Below are 21,958 nucleotides of genomic sequence, written 5' to 3'. Positions count from 1 at the left end.
GGACGGAGAAAATAATGTTCAAGATTATCCTTCCACAAAAAGTTAATATTCCGAATCCACAACCTAAATGGGCCTAAAATAAGAAGACAAAATTAAGCCTAGCCCATTAAAGTAATTGGGCCTAAAACCTACTCTCTACAAGTCCAAACCATTAATCCACGCCCAATCTCACACCCCCCTCCTTTCTTTCTCTAAACCCTAGCATCTCTCTTAAACCCTAATCTCTCTCTCTCTCTCAATTCAGAAAGATGAAGAAGATAGGCAAGAAAAGAAAGCACGCAGAAACAATCCCAGAGCCAAAAAAAGAGCTTGTAGCTGAAGAAAGACCCAAAAGAACACTTCTTGGTTGGAAAGACAAGCCTGTTGTTAATGAAAATGAAGCTGATGTACCCACTTTTAGAAACAAGGAGAAGGTCCTTATCACTTCTTCTCGTCGCATCAATTATAGGTACTGGTTATTCGTTTATCGAGTATTCATTTATCGAGGTTAAAAATACTGTCTTTGGTATGTTTGGACCGAGAAAAATTATTAGTTTATCGAGTATTTTGTTTGTCGAGGTTAAAAATGCTGTCTTTGTTATATTGGGACCGGGAAATTTGTTAATTTATCGAGATTATTCATTTATCGGGTTTTTAACTGTCTTTGTTATGTTAGGACGGAGACAAATTATTAGTTTATCGAGATTATTCATTTATCGGAATTTGTTTGTCGAGGTTAAAAGTGTGATCTTTTTTATGTTAGGAATGTGAGATTATTCATTTGTTGGGTATTTATTTGTTTGAGGTGAAAATAACAGTCTTTGTAATGTTGGGACTTGGGGAAAGTTTTAATTTATCGAGATTATTTGTTTATTGAGGTTCTAAAATGTTGTGTTTGTGTGAAGTTTGAGTTGATTTGGGTTTGCTGTGATTGTGATGTTTAGGTATAGGCATTTGATGTTGAATTTGGTGTCACTTTTGCCACATTGTAAGAAAGATAGCAAAGTTGAATCGAAGGAGACTAAAGGGGCTACTTTGAATGAGCTTGTTGAGCTCAGAAGCTGTTCGTCTTGTCTCTTTTTTGAGGTCAGTTCTTAGATTTTGATTTTTTTTATTCATTTTGTTTATATGTTAAGTAGAAAACCGTAACCGTATAGGACCTGCATTGAGGTGTTTGATAATATTTACATCGCTTGAGCTGAAATAGGTTATGTTGAACATATTTTAGTAATTCTTATATCCGTGTGAAATTGTAATGTTTTCAAATACGAATGTGGACCAAAACCTGAAATCGTGACTTATGCCTATATTGTTTTACTTATGTTCACTTTATCATCAGTGTCGGAAACACAAGGATCTTTATCTCTGGATGGCAAAGTCTCCGGGTGGTCCATCTATCAAGTTCTTGGTTAATGCAGGTGATATTTTGTTTTACCCTAGCCTGAATTCGTAACCTTTTTTTGGATGGCGTTAGCACCCGTTGGATGCTTGTTTATATTATTTAATTTAATACCGGATTATTGAAATTTATGCTTTTCTCAAGTTCATACTATGGAAGAACTAAAGCTTACTGGAAATCATCTCAATGGATCACGCCCTCTTCTGTCCTTTACAACAAATTTTGATAAAGATGCTCACTGGAAACTCATAAAAGAAATGATCACACAGGTACTGTGTAGTTTGTTTCCCATACTAATAGACTTAGTGCATTGTGTTGGGTTACAGTATGGTTACTTTGTTTCGTGAGCCTTCAATAGATTTCTTCTCCAATATTAATTTTAAAGGATAATGGTGTTACGAATAATTCATTCACCAGTTGTGGGATCCTGTGCTCTTGAAGTATAAATGAACAGAACTTGTAGCTGTAACATTATGAGAATGTTTTTATTTCTGTAATAAGTTATAATAACAGAACTGGATAAATTATCTGAAATATTGTTAGTGAATGCACTAGATGGGTGGAGACAAAAAGTATATTTGTATTACCTGGCTATAGAGACTTTCACCAAGCTATACTGTATTTTTTTTATATCTCTGTCTGTTTTTTCAGATATTTGGAACTCCCAAGGATCACAGGAAACAAAAGCCGTACTATGACCATGTATTTGTTTTCTCAATTATTGATGGCCACATTTGGTTCCGAAATTATCAGGTTGGTACTAAACGAAAGTTGCAAAATGCAATATTACAGATACAATTTTGAACCGGAGTCTAGTTATATTTTTCCACGTGACCAACACATTGTGTATTTCTAGTTGATGAGTCAGTAGACTCACTCATCATATGTTTAAAGGAATATCTGCTTTGTCCTAAACAAGCCTATCAGGAATTAGTGGTAAAGTTTGTTGCATCAGTAGACCATGTTGGAGCTTAGAAGTCTATTACTGGTGCATTTGTGTTCTTATCTACCTTTGCATTCATATTGTATGCCTGGGTATTGACCCCTTGCAGCTCCTTTATATTGTGTAATCTACTCGAAGGAATAAGATTGTATGAATAAGTAGCTTTAAAATGGTTTATATATCGTTTGCACCTTCAAAGTTTTGAGAACTGCAGCATTGTGCTTTTTTTAGCTCCTAGCTAGTAATTTGGTATTTATTGCATGTAAGACTTAGCAAGCTCATGTAAGGTTCCGACTGTTCAGTAGCCTATTCTGAGGTAATTCATCAATAAAGTCCAACAATCAAAAAATCTGTGCTCTCATTTCTTTACACTCCTACTTCTTACAATCCTTCACTTCCAACTTTAATTTTGTTTGCATTTCATCCTTCCGTTCCTTCCAACCAAACAGAGCTTGAGTCTGCATGTGTTGAGCACAGAAATATCAGCAAAATGTTTTAGCACACAAATACTTGATGCTACGAAGTTATTTCTCAATTCGTTAATATTTATTTATTAAATGGTTCAGTTACATATACATTTTTTCTATCTTTGTATTAGATTTCCTGCCCTCATACTGGAGCAGATAAAATAGACCGAGGAGGGCTAGAGAAGATGACCCTTATTGAGGTATGGGACACACTGCAGCAGCACACACATTAAGAGTCTTGCAATTAATCATGCAAATTTATGCCATATATATTTTATACGTGAACAGGTTGGTCCAAGATTTTGTTTGAATCCGATCAAGATATTTGGTGGAAGTTTTGGAGGCCCGACACTGTACGAAAATCCATTGTATATTTCACCAAACCAGGTTAGAATAGGCCACTTTTCCAACTTTTCTGTATTTCTAGCTCTTTGGAACAGTTCATAAGGGTTTGCAAACCAGATTTTCTATTACTTTAGTATTATTAATGTGTGTGTGTGCACACGTTTAATGTCATTGACTGTAGCTTATAACCAAAATCACATTACTAAAAATAAAGAAGAATGTGCTTCCGAGTGATCTATTGTCCTTGTTTCACTTACACAGTGCAGTATCATTCCAACATTTGATACTGACCGCATCTGCCTTGTCTTTTGTCTCAGATTCGTGCTTTAGAGAAAAAGAAGAAGTCTGGAAAGTTTGCAAAGAAAGTCAAAGCTAAGACAAGGAGGAGGATGCATGAGATGTCGAATCCATTGGAGCAAGATGAATTTGCGGACATGTGGAAGGAATGAGGTTGTGCTGGAGCAAGGATACAGTTTTACACCATCAAGTTTTAAGTTGTCTTCTGAGATCAGTGGAGCTCTGTGTAATCGGAATTTTGACAAGTGTTGTTTACATTTTTTTAGTTTGCCTTGTATCTACTACATCTGTTGTTGAATAAGTATTGAATTTTATATTGGCTAGTGTTTGAATCGCCTTACCATTGCTCACACTTTGCTGACTCTCTGCAACAATCTGTAATGTCTCTTTGTGCAATATCCTCCAGTTACACGTCGTCCTCGTGACATGATATGCTCAAGATAAATTGCTAATAATATTAAGGCGTGCTCTATGGGGTGCACGACATTGTACATATAATTATGCTGACCTACAGAATAACAATATAGGCTACAATGTCGGGGGAGCAAACCTCGGATCGGTTCGGTTTTTAGATAAAACCGGAATCGGAAATCTTCGGTTTTTAAAATTAAAAACCGCAAACGTAACCGCAACCGAACCATCTGATTGGTTTCGGTTTTAAAAACTCCGGATCGGTTTATATCGATTCGATTTCGGTCGGTTAAAAAAATGTATTGCATAATGTCTAGGCATTGTGTAAATTTTGAGTTAACCACTGAGTTGGTAGCTTTATCAGTATGATTAGCTGTTGCTAATGCCTTGTTTAGGATAATGAGGTTACTAGATTATCTCTGTTGCCTATCTTGTCCGGTTGTTTAAGCCCTACAAATTTCTGTTACTTGCTGACCTTCGTGCTTGGGAAGGTAATAGAAATTTTTATTGTTCAGGGTTTTTTTGGTATGCTTTTGGTATGCTTGGCTTGTTTAGATTCAAACTAATGTATTATTGCAAATCTTAGGTACAGAGAACCCCTTTACAGAAGTACCAAAAACAAGAAGAGCACAAACTGAAATGAACCAGCTGAAAGTGATCAGCACCGAGGTCCCCATTCATTCCAGTTGGTTTGGCTTCCGACGCGAGGAATGCTGTTAACCCTGGAGTACACATCAAGCTTGAAGTTGGAACCACACACTACTCCTTCACTATCAACCCTCGGCATTGCCCTCATCTTGTGCAGTGGGTGCTCGAAATTCATCAGCCCTCCCTCGCTGTGGAACATACACCCTTTTGGAAATGGTGCAAATGATTTTGCACATCCTGCTTTTATCACCTCCAAATCATCCGATATCACTACAGATCCATCAGCTGCTATTCCCCAATATAGCTTAACTCCGCCATCTGATCCCTAAAGTTAAAAGATCGCAGAATATCAGTAACTTTGTGATCAACATTCATATCAGGTAATTACTACTCCCTCAGTCCTACCCAATTGTTATCGTTTCTGAGAGAGTGTCTGACACCCATTTTAAGATGAATATAAAGTATTGTTTTGTAACTTCTTTTTTAAATTTTCTTTTTCTGAATAAAATTAGAATGTTAGTTCTTCTGCAAACTTACCAATGCAGTAAAAACTTTCCCAGCTTTACTGTCATAGACAACAAAGGCAAAACTTCCTTCCAGGTCTTTGATAACCTGATCAGCCGGGTAAGGACCTCTGTCGCGAAGCGTCCTGTAAGCTTCTATCACAAACATGGCCTCATTGGCTCCCTTAGCCAGCCCATATTGCTTAAGTTGAGAGCACAGGTTGTTCAAGCTTCCCAAGAAAAGGCAGTAAATATCATCAAATCCACAGAACAACCTGTAAACAAACAAACTTATAAATAACACACAAATGCCAAAAAGCCTGTATTTGTCCTAACAAATCTCTGGTTGAGCGAGAATCGAATCCAGAGCCTAGGAAGACAAGGGATAAAGAAAGCTGGTTTAGTCGAAAACATCGAAAAATTACCTCTGATGAAGGAGAGTGGTAGCATGATCAGGCTTAACATAAGCCAGAACAGCAGACTGATCAAAAGTCATGGAGCAAGTGTTGTCAGGATGAGCAGAAAGAAACTCTTGGAGGGTCTCCTCAGGGAGCTTAGGCTGTTCAGAGCCTTTCTTATGAGAAGCAGGGCTGTTCAGCTCCTCAGGAGGATGAGCAAATGCCTTATGAAATATAGCCAACATGGTAATTTTTTCACTAAATTTTCTCTAACAAAAACAACAATGTATGTTTTGTGTAACACTTGAGAGACGTTCAAATAAGTAGATAATGTAGGAAGCAAGAAGAGATAAAAACCCTATTTATAATGGTGAAAATTGGGTGTGGGGCCCAGAGTTAGAATATTCAAAACTGGTGATGGTAGCATGGGTAGTTTTATCTTTTATTCAGAGCTATGCATGTAAGCCTAGATGATGATTACAAAATGGATAAGATAACGATTCTTTGCAGTTTGAATTTTCCTATGATTATGTCTTCTAGATTCTTGGCTTTAGGTTAATAAACACCTCTAGAATAATCAATGAATAATATACCGTGCTAAAAAAAGGGTGAATGACAAATTTAACCTATTTTTACACAAAATTAATAAAAATCATCAATTTCTGAAAAGTTTGTCAACTTTAACCGATGGGATACCCAATTGTTAGTGGAGTATTCACTCTATACGATATACTCAACTGATAATCACATATATAAAATACCCAACTAGCAGTGGAGTATCTTATACATATTGGGATACCCAACTGACAGTGAAGTATTCAATTGGCTGAAATTGATTTCACCACTTTTTTCCAAATGACTATTTTTGTTAAATTTTTTCAAAAAATGACTATTTTTGTCATTTTTTCGCTAAAAAATTAGGAAAATGTTATTTTCGAATCTAATTTTTTATTTTCAGAACTGATAATTTTGAAAAGATAAAATTATTCTTACATAATTTTTTTTATTTGCTATTATTGTGTAAGCAATGGCATATTTGTTTTGAAAAATGTTATTTTCAGATCAATTTTTTTATTTCTGGAATTGGAAAATTTGAAAAGACGGAATTTTCTTTACATTATTTTTCTTTATTTGTTGTTATTATGTATGCAGGAGGCGAATTTGTCTTTTTAAGTTTTGATTTCTTTGAAAATAAAAAAAATTGATTTGAAAATATCATTTTTTTCATAAATTATTACGACTGATAATTATAAATTAAATCAACCATATTCGATAAATCTCACTCGAAAAATAAAATTAAAAAATTAGTCCGATTTCACATTCAATTATATGTATATGAGTTTGTAAACAGGGAGCACAAAATGAACTTTGAATTATATACTAATAGTTAATTTTAAATATTTGTACTCCCTCCGTCACTTTATACATTTTCTATATTGATTTAGGACACTATTCATGCTAATCGATTAAATATTAATTTACGTCTACTCTATAACATCAAATATAGTCATGAGTGATTTCGTTGGATTCGTATTTATAAGTACTTTAATATAATGAAGTTTTTATATTTAATACTATTACGAAATTAAAAATATTAACAATTATTGGCAAACATGTCCAACACAAAAAGGAAACGTTTTTAGAGACGGAAAAAATAACCGTTAAATTCTATTTTTAGTAAAACGATTCTTGTGCACGGCGATGAGGACAAATCGAAGAGAGAAACAACAATGAATCTGATCAACTATTTTTTGCTACCTAACACCAGCCATGGTATTATAGCAAGAGCCCATTGGAAGACAAAGTTATGTAAATTAACTGTGGGTGAAGCCCACAGATAAGTATAGAACAACTGCCTCAAGTCCACAATACCAATTTCATATCCAATTGTTTTGAAATGTTTTAGATAATATAGTTTTACAATTTTTTTGCTAAAATACTAGTAGTATATTTCATAAATATTTACAAAAAATACGTTTCGTAAGTTTGGAATGATTTTGCAATCACGTCTTAATTTTAATTTTAAAAAATATTTACGAAAATACATTATACAAATTTGTAACTATAATTTATAACTGAAAATGCAACGTATAATATAACTCCAAATGCAATTTAAAGCAGGGACGAGGCCCCAAATTTGTCATAATATAAAAATTTTATTAGACAAATTTTAAAAAATTCCATTCCATCCATATATATGACCCTATAAATCAAATTTTAATTAATTAGAATTTTGAATTTTCTTATTAATATTCAAATATAAAAATAAATAATTTAATTGCATATATATACACATTATACTATTATTAAAAAACAGATTATGAAATGTGGTATATCGCAAAGATAAACGTCGAAATGTTTTTTTTAAAAGTTAAGAATCTTATGATTTTCTTATCGACTCACTTCTTCATTTTTTTACAACAGAACTAGTCTTCTCTTTTATTATTGATTTTTTTAATTAATTTTAACCCACTCAAATTGTTGATTTAAATTTCATTTTCTAGGTAATATTCTTACTTGTTTTTAAATAGCTTATTCACTTCTTAACTAGAAAAATATTTAGTTTTTGAGTTATTACTCAAATGTTGTTTACTACTATCCAAAAAACAACTTAATAATTCTACGTGTACGTGTGTTATTGCTGATTAAAGGCTATGATTTTGAATTATTTGAAATTTTAATACTGACTCAATTATAGACGGGTTTCGTAATTTGAAGAAGGTAAAGCTGTAATATAAAATTTTTACTAGTATTTATATATTTTTTTTGAAACTTACTAGTATTTTTATATTTATTTTATTGAATAATTTTTTGTGTCGATGAATTTTTTTTTGCCCCCTTATTGGCAATGGCCGGCTTTGTCCCTGATCTAAAACAATTACACAATTCAAAATAAATGCAGCATATTATGCAATATCGTAATTTTGTAAATATTTACAGAATAAATTAGTATTTTTACAAATCTTTCGAGTAGTTGGTAAAACTATAAATAATTTTATAAAAAATGTATTTTTCATAAATTTCCTAATAACTTTTCATAATTCTTATTTCATACAAATACGTTGTTTTTGATAAAATTTTCTAATACTTTTTCAAATTTCTTATTTTATACAAACAAAAATTTACTGCATTCTTATATTGAAATAAACTTTTCACTCTAGTTCAAAATCGGGACTGAAGTAGTACATTTGTTTAGTTTGTACGAGTCACGAGGAAATCCCAAAGCTTGGAAGTATGGGCTTTGAAGTAAGCTATTCTTGCGGACAAATCGTTTATAATCAAATGGCATTTTACAAAAATTGTTGTTACGCCCAAATTCTTGCGGACATAAAAATATTATTCGATCATTTAAAAACAGTTTTTGGTTATGACATGAAAGTAAAGAAAATGTTAGAGTTTGTTTCCCGATTCATCTCCAATATAAAAATCAGAGTAATCTGAGTGTAGAAGTAGCTTTGAGAATATAAGAAAGTAGGAGAATTTTAGTGTGTAGAAAATTGTGTGTATTTCTTACATTTTTTGGGTACTTATACTTAAACCTGTAGTTAATATTCGTCCGTTATGCGAATAATCCGGACAAACGTTGGAGGAGATAGAGATAATTGTGGGTAGTCGTTTCAATTCTGTGTTACAAACAATTGGTTGAAATCGAAGTGGGCCTTCGGCCCAATAGTCCTAAAGATCGACGGGTCTTTATTCATTGGGTTTGATTAGGCCTATAACTAACAATCGCAAAACATGTTAGTTGCAGATGAAAATTTTAATTATCGTTTATTTACGATTTGAATGTGGTTTCAAAATTTTAAAAATCGTAAGATCACAATCGCAAATTGCATTGTTTGAATATTAACCGATCAAGTAACCCGAACTTAAATTTTGTAATGTTATAATTTTTTATTATTAATATTTTATATCTAGTGATTAAATCGTAAACTGAATTGCAATAATCATAAATTCGCAAACGTATTTGAAACAGTTAATTATAACTGTAATCATAAATATAATACGTTGAATATTAAAGCAATCAGCTAAGTGTACCATTTAGCTTTACAACATTTTAATTTCTATAAAAAAAAACATAACTTCTAAATGCAATAAAAAATTGCTTAACGCAGTAATATGTAATTACTATAATAGCCTTCCTCATTTTCTGCGTAACATGACTCATTTTCTGTGCGACATGAATAACTGTTCATATTTAATGTTAGACACTTCCTGTTCTGGGTGAATGTCGGATAAACGAATACATACATTATTGCCTCGCTAATTTCTTTGTTTTATAATTTTTTTTGTTCTATTAAATTTATTAGGATTTTGTTATTTGTAATTGTTATTCTCAAGTATTGGAAGTTGTAAAATTAAATTTTTATTATCTAAAAGTTAGGGAGTTTCTAAATTGATTCAAAATAATTTACATAAATTATTAGTTGAAAAAGTATTATTGTTTATAAAAAAAAGTTTTCAATAACCTTAATAAAATCTTGAATATTAAGTTCATAATAAATATAAATAATGCAAGATAAATAGTGCTAGATGTACCAAATTGGTACCAAAATTATTTTTATTTGTGCCTTAATAATTTAAAATAATTTTAATGATGAAATTTATGTGAATGCATATGTTCACTATTATTAATTGTATTGTAACCAATCTAATCATGACGTATAATATTTGAGATCCGTTTTGGTATCAATTTAGGATTAGGATTTTTAGTATTTTTCCAATTCATAGTACTATTATGGGTATTTATTTTTAGGATTGTCAAACAAATCCGAAAATTTTGATATTCGTCTGAAATATCTGCATTCGTATTCGAAATAAAATTGATCTAATATGTATTTCAAATAAAACGGATATTATACATATTAAAATATTATAACTAAAAAGTGTTTCATATAAATAAAAATTTAAAATCAAAATATTATAAATTCATCATATGAGTAGTACTTGAGTTTTGGTAACTTTCCATAAACGGCTGTTAAAAAAACTTTCTATAAACTTTTAAGTTTTTATATAGTTTAAAAATGTCGGCGTATATTTTTATGTTAATATTTTAATATGGGATTATTTATCTCTAAATTGAAAAAAAATATTAATGAATAATTTGTGAGATAAATTTGAAATATGTAAATATGTAAAATACTAAAAAAAAACGCCTGTATTAAAATGTGCACATACTATATTTTTCAGCAACTAACCATTATTAACACTAAATTACGTTTAACACAGGGGAAGCTTAGCATTTAATATGTATAGGGTCTCAAGAGTAATTTCAGATTACTACACAGATCAAATTTTTACTGCATTTAGCACCAAAAAAAAAAATTTATCGTAATTTTGCTCTTAGCTCTTTAACACGAAATTTGAAATATTTTATTATTAACTCTCAACCTAATCCAGAGCTAAAATAATTTTCGATCACATAGCGGACCTTTACTATTACTTGCAGTTTTTTTGGCTCTTAGCTCTATAATACGAAATTTAAAATATTTTATTATTAACTCTCAAGCTCATCCAGAGCTAAAATAATTTTCGATCAAATAGCGGACCTTTACTATTACTTGCTGTTTTTTTTACTGTGGCCCTCTAGCTCTTGATGTTCTTGCTAAGGAGAAACTATTAATTTTGAAGCGAATGTTTAATTATATGTGCCCGTGGGTTAGTATTAGGTATCCTAAATATTTTTTTCAAATTTTTTTATCAAAATACATGACTGATACATGATTGATTTTAGTTTGTGGGCGCGTATTAATTTACATGGGGTCCCATATTATTATTAGGAAGGTCGCCAATTATTCATGTGAAAATTTTTGAGTTAAAAATTTGATGTCTCTAGTATTTTCCAACTCAAATTCCGGCTAAACTTAGTAGGATGTTTTTTAGTATAAAATAGATTTCTAATTGAAAGTTAGTTAAATTTTAGTTTAAAGTAGTGATGCACAAAAAGTCCGGGTCCAAAAATCTGGCCCGGTCCGATCCGGTCAAATACCGGTCAAGCCCGGCCCGGTCAAAACCCGGTCCCGGCCCGGGTTTCGGGTCTCGACGGGCCCTATATTTTTAGGTAAAGTCCGGCCCGGCCCGACGGGCCCTATACTTTAAACCGGCTAATTCCGGTTAACATGTTTAGAGCAAATGGCTAAACCGCTTGTGGTACACCTGGTCTTGGGGTCTTGACTTTAAGACGAGATCCTCACATGCGTCACAACTTTGAGTCTGATTGATTTTGAAAGCGTAACTAGTTGTATTATTAAGATTTTAGATTAAGCTTTCTACTGGTTTACAACTGATTATCATTGTATTTGCAAAGCTTACATGTGCTTTCATTAAATGCCCGTTAAGTTGCAGTAGACAGGTCTCATAAGTGACGAAAACGGAAGTTCAACGTCTAGAGAATCGAAATGAATTACGAGTAACAAAGGGTGACTCTGCCTATAAGCGGACAATACATGTATTCGATATCTCTAAAAATGTTAGAATCTGAAATTGGAAATTATAGAATATAAAATGTATATTTGAATCCGGGGCCTCGTAAATTGAATTAAACTAGGGTCCGTAAACTTCAAGACGGGTCCTAAGTTGACGATTAGGTTCTAATTGTTGTTGCTGGTGGAATGTAGCCATCAATACTATACACTTCAGGAGTTTCTTCTCATGTGCCAAACTGGAAAACAGGATTATAATGTTAGATGAACACACGTCATGTCCATTGAAGTAACGAGAGTGATACTCTATATGCATATTCGATAAAATTCTAAAAGAAATTTTTCATAGATAAAATAACATGCATTCACATTAATTTCCGGTGTTTATCTTGTTTAAGTGATTTAATGTGGTAAATACACGCATTGACGGCAAATTTAATTGCAAACCAATATAAAATCAAGGGTGGCCTTGGTCCTTCCATTTTTTGAGCACCATAGTAGTAATATTAGGTGTGTTGTCTGTATATGAATTCTATTTTATAAAACCGTTTTTCTAATGTGTGCCAAGGGCACATATTATTCACTAACTCCAATAAAAATAGACTCTTTTTATGAGTGAAATTGATGTGAATGCAGAGGTCATTAACATTTATTATTCAACCACCAATAAGAAGAGTTCATTTATGGGAGTTAGTGAGTATTGGAAAATCCCATAAACGGCCCCTCCCAATTTTAGTGGGCTCATTTAAGGCCCAATAAACAAGTATAGAGAGAAGGTAAAAAACAATTACAGAAACACAGATACATTTCCACTCGTTGTGGACGGCTTCGATTGCTTGTACTGTCACCGTAGATTCGTTTATTGATGATTTTTCGTGACTTGAAAGAGCGAAAATCTTTATTTTAATGTATTACTAATGATAATATAATTATATACGAAAAAATGTTAAAAATAACAATTTTTTAGTGTAAATTGCTGAAAATACCCTTTCAGAAAGTGGGTGGCTGAAAATACCAATTTCGATACGCATTTGTCATTTGGGTATCCTGTTTTTTACTAGATACACATTTATCAAATGGGTATCCAATTTTATTTTTTAAAATACGCATTTGGCAATTGCGTATCTCATTGGTAATACCCCAACTACAAATGCGTATATCTAGTAATTTTCTTAGATACCCAATTCTCAAATACGTATTACACTTATCCAATTACAAAATGTGTAACCAAAACGGTATTTTCAGCCTATATATTCTAAAAATAGGTATTTTCAGTCATTGTACCAAAAAAATGAGTATTTTTAAATATCACCCAATATATACTCCAATATATACTCTTTTGGAAAAAAAAAAATTTGGCCTCCGTTACGTGTTGAGTCTGCGTCCGCCCATGAACTGAATGAACAAATTACCGAACATGCATCTGCAGCTTTAACGCGATGAACTTCGTAATTTTTTTAAATATTCGAAACTCCAGTCTCCATGAACCACATTCTGTAACAAGTACGTGGCACAGGTTTTTTTGACTAATTTTGGCTTATAGCCTTACAAATGAGTATCTGTTCTCAACAATTCTCGGGGTGAGTCAGGATCGAACCCAGGATCTGGGACGACAGAGGATAAGCCCTTTACCACTTGAGCTATCCAACCGTGCTCACGTGGCACAGGTTTATATGAATTAATATGTATAAATTGTAATCAGTGAAGCTCCTTATCATGTGGACTTATATCGCACTTTGTAGATTGACTAAATGTAGTACTATCTCACATGACGATTTGTTCTCGTTCCACAATCCTCGCACGGAGACCAGGCGTATATCAAACTTTAATTTAATTGCATCCATTTTTATTTTTATTTCATTTGCAATGAATTTGATGGCATATATTGTTATGAGTTTGATTACTATATTATAATTTCACTTGTATACACTTGCTATACTAAATCTCGACTTCCATATTAAATGCATTCGATAATTTAATCCCCGATAGATTTGAACTCAAACCACTCGGGAGTCAATTTGTGATGAATCTCGACTCGCATATTAAATGTATCCGAACTCAAACAATCTGTGACTAAGCTTACTTGAATTATAGTTGTAAAGTTAACAAATTTTGATTATTACATTTTTGTTGCGTATTCAAACAATTCTACCTTTTTTTATTAAATCATACGACTAATTTATATAATAACGTTAATAATGAAATAGGATTTGACTAAATTTACTTCTCAACATTTAGAAAAAAATTAGTAATTTAACATGATTTCAAAAACCGACTCGGAATGATGATAAGATGGAACTTGCAACCTGAAAATGATTTTTCGAAAAAAGTGTGAAAGATGGTCGTAAGCAACTTGCGACCAAAAAATGACCATAAATAACTTGTGAACCCGAAAATTATTTTTCGAAAAAAATGTTCAATAAAATAGAGGTAGTATGACTAGTGAGTAAGGTACTTGTCATAAGACTCTCTAGACATATCTATAGGCATTCTTTTTGTTAAAGGGCATGCCATTGACATGCCATTTATCAATTAAATATAATAAAATTTAATAAATAATTGTTATACAAATTTACCTAGAACTTGAATATAAAACTAAAATTAGTTGTCAGTAACAACCAAATACCATCACAATACTCATTTACATTAATAATTGATATTAAAATATATGTAAATATTTTAAAATTATATTTGTTATTTCTGGATATTTCTAATATTAAAATAATTATTAAAAAATAGTAAAAAGGCACGCCGAATCATGAAAAGGCATGTCTAGCTAATTGACGTCTCATCTTGACATAGCGTGCCGCTCATGCCTGCACCGTGATAGTATATGGGGCTATGGCAGGCCAAGGTGGGATGCCACGTTTGGGGTATAATATAAAAATATTTGTCTACCCAACAACAACAACAAAGCCTGTGCAGAGAAGAAGAGATCTCCACTCCAGGCGGAATTTTGCTGTACATTAATAACAACTATATTTCAGACCTCCCCACATCAATCTGTACATTAACACATTTGTTTTATTACCACACATTAATTTATACAACACAGAAAATATGGTCTATCAGTGTTAACTAGTACTAGTACTTTAAATATAGTCACTGTAATAGCCTCTGGAACCTGCCCAGAAACACCTACTTGTCTTCTGTTACATACCCTCATTTTAATTTATATGCATGTTATAAATTAGCTGTATAAGACAGATTTTTAGTCACTGTTTATTAGCTAGTTAATGATCATTTGTTGTTGTGAGTGTCATTGATCTTACTTCTTACAGTCTTTGAATATTCTGAATCTAAAGGGGATCTAAAGGGATATTACATTGTCTCATTCTCTGGTTTTCAAGAAAAGTGAGAGAATTAGGCTGTGAAATATTGATGCATATGAAATATAGGTGTTTGGTATAGGAACTGACCTGGATAAGTCAAATTTGAAGCATTGTTAATGTGAAGTTTGAATACACATTTTAGGAATGATATGATTTGGGAAATGTTTCTGAGGCAATTGATTTTCGGAACAAGTATCTGTCTATAGGACTAATTAAGAGGTTTGATTTGAGAAAGGTTTTGAATGGTGCTTCTATGTAGCTTTTGAGTTGAAAAGATTACTGAGTGTTTGGTGCAGAGTATTGGATTTTCGGTTTAGGTTGGTTTAGGGGAAAATTTATTTAGAATGGTTGAACAAGACGACGAGGAGTCCAGGTCTTTGGCCTTAACACCTACATGGTCTGTTGCTACTGTGTTGACTGTCTTTGTTGCTGTTTCCTTGCTCGTGGAACGCTCCATTTACCGCTTATGTAATGTAAGTTTAGTTCCTCATTTTAATTGTTGCTACCTATTCCACAGTAATCTAGTTGTCATTAGAGAATTATATGTAGGCTATATGCTTTATTGCATTTGACGATATTCATGTTTTTTTGGTGATTTTACTAGGTTTCTGTTTTATAGTACTTCACTAGTCATGATAAGTTCATAACTATATCCAATAGTAAGTGCTTGATTTCTCTCCACAATCCCCAGGCAGTGTATGCTTTTGGATTGTAAATTTAGGGGCTTAATCTTGCTTGAAATTCGTCTTAACGACTTAGACTTGCCTTTTACACTTCTATATTATGATGTTTCCTCATAAATTGCCATTCTAATGATGATATGCTTAAAAATGGTTTTTCTGTTGTATTCAAGCATCTCTTTTTTGAAAATTCAGTGGCTTCGGAAAACCAATAGGAAGCCTTTACTTGCAGCTGTGGAGAAAATGAAAGAAGGTTCTCGATCAATTTTTTGAACAAAAATCTGAAATATGTACGAGCCTTTTAAAGCATGTGAATCTTTTCTGAACTCTGAATTTCTTTTCTGCAGAGTTGATGCTGCTTGGGTTCATATCTCTTCTTCTTACAGCTACCTCAAGTATCATAGCCAATATATGTATCTCATCAAAGTTCTACAACAGTGCATTTGCTCCGTGCACTAGGTCTGAAGTTAATGAAGACAATGAGAATAATGCATCCCATGAACGCAAACTTCTGACAGCTTTTGGGTTTCCTTACTTAACGAGAAGAGTTTTGAGTAGTCTAAATGAGAATACCTGCAAGCAGGCACATGATTCCTCTTATGTTTTCTCTCTCTTCGACCATAAGCTTAAAATTCAGTTTAACCTGTATCAATCTAATCCTTAAAAATAATTTTGTTTTACAGGATTACGAGCCATTTGTATCATATGAAGGACTTGAGCAACTGCACAGGTTCATATTTGTTATGGCAATTACACATATATCTTACAGCTGTTTAACAATGCTGCTGGCAGTTGTAAAGGTTAGGCTACAGCATTATTTATCACACCAAAGCTGTAAATGTTGCATATGTTTTCAATTTTTAAACCTTTTCTGCTACATAACCTCTATAAATATTCCTTTTGAAAAAAAAAACACAATGCCTCGGTCCTGCAAATGATGTGTGACCTTCTTATGTATTGTACTTAAGATTTTACCATTTGTTAATGCTCTGTTATTTCGCCCTACTATTTAGAAAAGGCTGAAGGAAGATATCTACTGTCTTATATGAATTGTTAACTAGTAAGATCCACAACCATATGCTTAATTTATCAATTCTTACAGTTCGAAGTAGGTTCAGTTATATCACGACTTGTAAAATGACATGGATTTTTTTATGATGGCTAAAAATTAGAGGAATAAATTTGTAAATTTTGATGCCCTGTAACCCTGTAACTATTGCTGTATTTTTTTCAAAGGCAGTTGTGTAATGACTTATTAAATGGTATGGATTGCTGTAAGATTTTGTTCCCTTGCTAAACAATAGTGAGTACTGAATGTGAGAACATATGGCCTACACTAGCATGCACTTCCTTGACATGTGACCTTCTTTGTTCTGCGAAATGTATAAGAGATTCTGGATGTTTATGAAAACCTGATCTAATAAAATTTACATCTGTGGTCATTGTTCATTAAATGGTCTTGGTTAATTCAGATGTAAACAATTTAAGAATAAAATAAAAATTGGAACCAGATGCTAATTTGGCCTTAATTCAAAATACAAAGAATTTCACTTTTCACCATATTGTAATGTTTTGTCAGATCCACAGTTGGAGGGCATGGGAGGATGAAGCCTTAAGAGACCGGCACAATATGTTACACGGTGAGTTTTATTGGCTTTATGCTGTGTGGTGCACCTACAAACATCCAACACCAATGCATTTGCCTAGTTGCAGTTCAGCAGTTGGGGTTTCTTGTGGCTGCTACACAGTTTCTGTTTCATTGCGGTGCTGTTCCAATTTAACAACCAAAACTTGCATAATATTTTTTTAAAACTACAAAATGCAAGTAATCTTATTCTAAGTATATAAGAACTGCATCTATTGAATGCCTCAAGTAAACAATAACAGAATATAATTTATAATTATTTAGTTACAACCAAGTTATCCAGAGTGAATTTACTAAAATGTATAAAATTTGTTTGTTCACTTTCATGCAAAAAATTGCTAGATCGCTACCGAAATCGGGGTCTGTCAAATTTAAAGGTTCATTTCCTCATTGTCTTTATAATAAAAAAAGGTTACTCAGTCTAAAGTTTGTGTTTTACTATGATGGCTCTCTTAGTTGTTCTACTTTTTACAAGCTCTATTTAAATTTAATTTAGGACTTTAGGTAATTTCATTTTGATGCTCAAGTGACACAGCTGCAGCAATAGCTTTAAATTTGATATAAAATCTATGCTTTTTTTATCATCTTTGGCACTTCCGCAATGCTTGTGACAGAAGGAGATAAGCTTAACAGTGAACTTGTTTTTTTATCACAGAAATTGCAAGAGAAAAGACGATGCAAAGACAATCATCCCTTGTCAGATTTCATGCATCACGTCCTTTGGTCAATAATGGCTTTTATGTTTGGGTGGTATGTCGCCTACCATATATTGTGACTTAATTTGTATCAGTGTGATTACAGTACTTTTTATTTTATAAATTGGGGAAAATAAGTCATAATTAGTTTAAACATTATAGAAGACATAGCAAGATAGTGATGAGACTAAAGAAAAAAAAAGTTATGCATGAGAACTTAATCAACATTAATGCAAATTTGCGTCTGGACTCTGGAATCTTGAGTTTATTTGTGCAGAAATGCAAATTTTATCTGTTCAATGAAATTTAAGTTTGCAGGATACAGATTGCTTTTCCTAAATATTAATGAATTTCTCAATTCTGCAGATATGTTTTTTCCGGCAGTTTGGGAGTTCTGTTGTCCGTGCAGATTATCTAACACTTCGTAAAGGCTTTATTGCGGTAAGTGGTTTGAGCCATTGTAGAATATGTGTTTCCTTGGACTTCTTATTGTGTTCATAGTGAACTACTTGTTCCATTTTTAAAAAAAGTATCATTTGTACATGATACTCCCTCTTCCCAGTTTGGATAAAAGAATCATTTGGGATAACTTGATATGTTGATAAGCACAGGAGGTTAGAACTGAACTCTAGATTTCTTCTAGCATTCGTAGATTTATTTTCTTTATATTCGTATTCACTACGACATTTTCTGGAAACAAAATATGCAATAGTTTCTCCAACAGAAGTTCCAAATACCTTTTATCACTGATTAGAGTTTTCTGATATGTACCATATTTCTGTTAAACAAGCCTCTTCTTACCAAGTCGGCCTAATATACTTAGATATTGACTTCAAATAATACGTTATCAAAGCCTCTGTTTACATATTTTTTTATTCTTATTCATGGCAGAACCACAACCTCACATCAAAATATGATTTTCACAGCTATATGGTTCGCTCAATGGAAGAAGAGTTCCAAAGGATAGTTGGCGTGAGGTATGAAACAAACAAACTCTAAACGAAAAACTGATCATGTTCAATGTCCTTTATACCACCAGAGACCAAAGCAGAAGTTGCCATCAATTTGGATAATTTTATAATTGAGTACATATAAGCTACCTTCTGATTTCGTCAAAAATTAGGGCCACTTAACATTGCTGAGCTAATCTCCTACTTTCGAATTACATGCAGTGCCCCACTCTGGGGATTTGTTGTGGCCTTTATGCTGTTTAATATCAAAGGTAAGGCATGTCCTTGTGTTATCAGGTATTGATATAAAAAATTTCGTTCAAGCTCTTTGAGACTCTGTGATAGACTTTGTAAATGAACTTTATATGTACATATCTAAGCCATTTCCACATTCTTTTTGGGTATATAATGCATGCTATGTCACTTGCAGGGTCTAATCTCTATTTCTGGATAGCTATAATTCCTGTGACTGTAAGTTATTCTTGTCCAGTTAAATTCACACCATTGTAGCAACTAGCAAATGTTCGGAATTTGACTATGCAATATTATGTAGCATAGTTTGAACTTGGAAAATGGTTGATAGGAATCTGTCCAAGAAATGTCTAATGTATTTTAAAGATATTAAGATGAAATTTTGTATTGCTAAATGCTTGGAACAAATGTTCAATGTGTATTATTAATCATCCTACTTCTGATTCCTTTTATGTCATGCACAATTGTTTGGTTACATGTCCAATACGATTTACTGTTCTTACCTTTCACTTGCCTCGTGTTTGGCACACAGCTGGTTCTACTCGTGGGCACTAAACTACAACATGTTATTGCAACCTTGGCACTAGAAAGTGCTGGAATTACTGGACTTATCACTGGAGCAAAATTAAAACCTCGAGATGAACTCTTTTGGTTCAAGAAGCCTCAACTTTTGTTGACCTTAATCCATTTTATACTTTTTCAGGTTGGCTATGCCTGTCATGATGCATTTCTTATTTGTTCAGTCAAAATCTGTTAGTTATTCCATTTTAACAAGTATTCTGCAAAACTCTAATTTTAATGTTGTTGTTCATCTTTTTTGCAGAATGCATTTGAGCTGGCTTCCTTTTTCTGGTTCTGGGTAATTCTTGTTTTTTTAACCACTTCACTCTCATGTAATTCATTAGCATTATATATTGGTAAAACTTATCCTTTCACTAAGCAGAGAATACTGTTCCTGTTCATAAGCAACTGAAAACAAAATTCAAGTTGATTGAAAAAGTCTATGGAATGAACTAGAAGCTGATATGCAGCACTTTGTAATATTAGAATATCTGCATAAAAAGGTTAATCTGTGATGTCTTTCGAGTATAAAAACTATGTGTTCATTGCAGTGGCAATTTGGATACAATTCTTGTTTTATCAAGAACCATATGCTCGTGTACTTGCGATTAACATTGGGGTACATTTAAAATTTTAACGCAACCTCATTTATAATTCTAGATATACTTGTTTGCCTGCTCATCCTTTTTATTCTTCTATCTTTTCTTAGATTCGCAGGTCAGTTTCTCTGCAGCTACAGCACATTTCCGCTATATGCACTGGTCACTCAGGTACATTCTCTTTCGAATGGTCTGATGTATGTTATTACTTGTATTGATCTGGCAGATTTTGTGTACAAAGTTCCTTTATAATCATTCATCTAGGATTTGTAATGGTATCATTTATACTGTAAAACTTAATGCTTCTCTTTTTCTTTTTCATTTTGTTTCAACAGATGGGAACAAACTACAAAGCAGCAATGATTCCACAGAGGATTAGAGAGACAATCCATGGGTGGGGGAAGGCTGCCAGGAAAAGGAGAAGGCATAAGTTTTTTGCTGATGATTCGACTATTCACACAGACACGAGCACAGTCTTGTCAGTCGATGAATACGAGGATCATCAGGTGCTTGACAGTCCAGAAGCTGGTCAACATGCAGGCACTGAAATTCAGTTACAGTCCGCTACTTACATTACAACTGGGCAATCACCAACTGCTAATGAAACCTCAAGTCGGATTGGTACTCCTCTTCTTCGCCCATCTGGTTCCGTTCCTTCTGCACCTTTACCTGATTCACAACCAGATGTTATAGAGAGATCTTCTTCAATGTCAAGCAGAAGAATGAAGAAAGACACTGATGATTATAGGTGATTAGAGGAAAACTGGAAGGGGAAACAAATTGTAAATTGTATTGGAGTCCTAGTACACACACAACACAGGTAGACTATGAGTTATGAATGTATCACTGCAGATAAACAATAAATCATCACTGTAATCTATTAATTTAGCACTTTGTTTAATTGGGTTCTAATCTCTGCACCACCTTACCTTGCTCCTTGAAACTTTTCAAAATCAATTTACATCGAGGTTTAATATGTTTCCACTGCTTGCCAGAAAATTGCAATAATTGAAAGCCCTTGCGATTGGCAATGGCCAATGGGTCTTGCAACGATTTGGAGTGTAAATATAGTAAACAGGATTCAATACATTGCAGAAAATTTCACGAGCTAAGACACCATTAAATTAACTCACTCCATTTACAATAATCAGCTTAAAGCAATATCTGAACAAAGAACGTAAACTTATACAATGTAAGAAAAGCCATGAAACCTCTTCTTATACAGAATCTACAACACTGCAAAAAAAAACATACATGATCATATGATTCACATCATAGTCAATAATATAATTGCCGTGTCCATGTCCTATATATATCCACGGGAAGCCCACAAATGGAGGAATTAGGACAAGGTCAAGGAACCACCACCGCTTTACTTATTCTTCCGGCTAGTTGCCTTCTGTATCCATTTTAACGACTTTGACTCGAAAAA

General features: G+C 32.9%; 3 protein-coding genes across 3 annotated transcripts; 2 read left to right on the top strand and 1 right to left on the bottom strand.

Annotated features, from left to right (window-relative positions):
* The first annotated feature begins 171 nt into the window (after positions 1-171).
* On the top strand, positions 172-3,782 carry LOC141706771 (ribosome biogenesis protein BRX1 homolog 1). Its single transcript, XM_074509598.1, has 8 exons — positions 172-448; positions 924-1,065; positions 1,319-1,397; positions 1,523-1,647; positions 2,030-2,131; positions 2,920-2,988; positions 3,077-3,175; positions 3,451-3,782. The coding sequence occupies exons 1-8, from the start codon at positions 249-251 to the stop codon at positions 3,580-3,582; spliced, it is 948 nt and encodes a 315-aa protein (XP_074365699.1). The 5' UTR covers positions 172-248; the 3' UTR covers positions 3,583-3,782.
* Positions 3,783-4,388: 606 nt separating this feature from the next.
* LOC141706772 (stem-specific protein TSJT1-like) lies at positions 4,389-5,728 on the bottom strand. The gene is made up of 3 exons (XM_074509599.1): positions 5,418-5,728; positions 5,027-5,267; positions 4,389-4,814 (listed from the first exon to the last, which is right to left on the bottom strand). The coding sequence occupies exons 1-3, from the start codon at positions 5,633-5,635 to the stop codon at positions 4,500-4,502; spliced, it is 774 nt and encodes a 257-aa protein (XP_074365700.1). The 5' UTR covers positions 5,636-5,728; the 3' UTR covers positions 4,389-4,499.
* Positions 5,729-14,727: 8,999 nt separating this feature from the next.
* Positions 14,728-21,449, top strand: LOC141706770 (MLO-like protein 14). The gene is made up of 15 exons (XM_074509597.1): positions 14,728-15,617; positions 16,020-16,077; positions 16,172-16,407; positions 16,508-16,624; positions 17,404-17,464; positions 18,125-18,219; positions 18,531-18,605; positions 19,056-19,141; positions 19,337-19,386; positions 19,545-19,585; positions 19,899-20,069; positions 20,190-20,225; positions 20,479-20,546; positions 20,637-20,697; positions 20,862-21,449. Exons 1-15 carry the CDS (start codon positions 15,489-15,491, stop codon positions 21,276-21,278), a joined length of 1,701 nt encoding a protein of 566 aa, XP_074365698.1. The 5' UTR covers positions 14,728-15,488; the 3' UTR covers positions 21,279-21,449.
* The last annotated feature ends 509 nt before the right edge of the window (positions 21,450-21,958 follow it).

This window comes from Apium graveolens, chromosome 2 (assembly GCF_009905375.1).
Source record: "Apium graveolens cultivar Ventura chromosome 2, ASM990537v1, whole genome shotgun sequence".
NCBI lineage: Eukaryota > Viridiplantae > Streptophyta > Magnoliopsida > Apiales > Apiaceae > Apium > Apium graveolens.
The sequence above is the reverse complement of the archived record's forward strand: the minus strand, read 5'-3'. Positions and strand labels throughout refer to the sequence as shown.

Coding starts and splice junctions, on each gene's coding strand:
- LOC141706771 (XM_074509598.1), top strand. CDS start 249: ATGAAGAAGATAGGCAAGAAAAGAAAGCACGCAGAAACAATCCCAGAG. Junction 1,648..2,029: donor TAAAAGAAATGATCACACAG/GTACTGTGTAGT, acceptor CTGTTTTTTCAG/ATATTTGGAACTCCCAAGGA. Junction 2,132..2,919: donor TTTGGTTCCGAAATTATCAG/GTTGGTACTAAA, acceptor TCTTTGTATTAG/ATTTCCTGCCCTCATACTGG.
- LOC141706772 (XM_074509599.1), bottom strand. CDS start 5,635: ATGTTGGCTATATTTCATAAGGCATTTGCTCATCCTCCTGAGGAGCTG. Junction 5,268..5,417: donor ACCACTCTCCTTCATCAGAG/GTAATTTTTCGA, acceptor GTTTGTTTACAG/GTTGTTCTGTGGATTTGATG. Junction 4,815..5,026: donor GGAAAGTTTTTACTGCATTG/GTAAGTTTGCAG, acceptor TTTTAACTTTAG/GGATCAGATGGCGGAGTTAA.
- LOC141706770 (XM_074509597.1), top strand. CDS start 15,489: ATGGTTGAACAAGACGACGAGGAGTCCAGGTCTTTGGCCTTAACACCT. Junction 16,078..16,171: donor TGTGGAGAAAATGAAAGAAG/GTTCTCGATCAA, acceptor TCTTTTCTGCAG/AGTTGATGCTGCTTGGGTTC. Junction 20,070..20,189: donor TCCATTTTATACTTTTTCAG/GTTGGCTATGCC, acceptor TCTTTTTTGCAG/AATGCATTTGAGCTGGCTTC.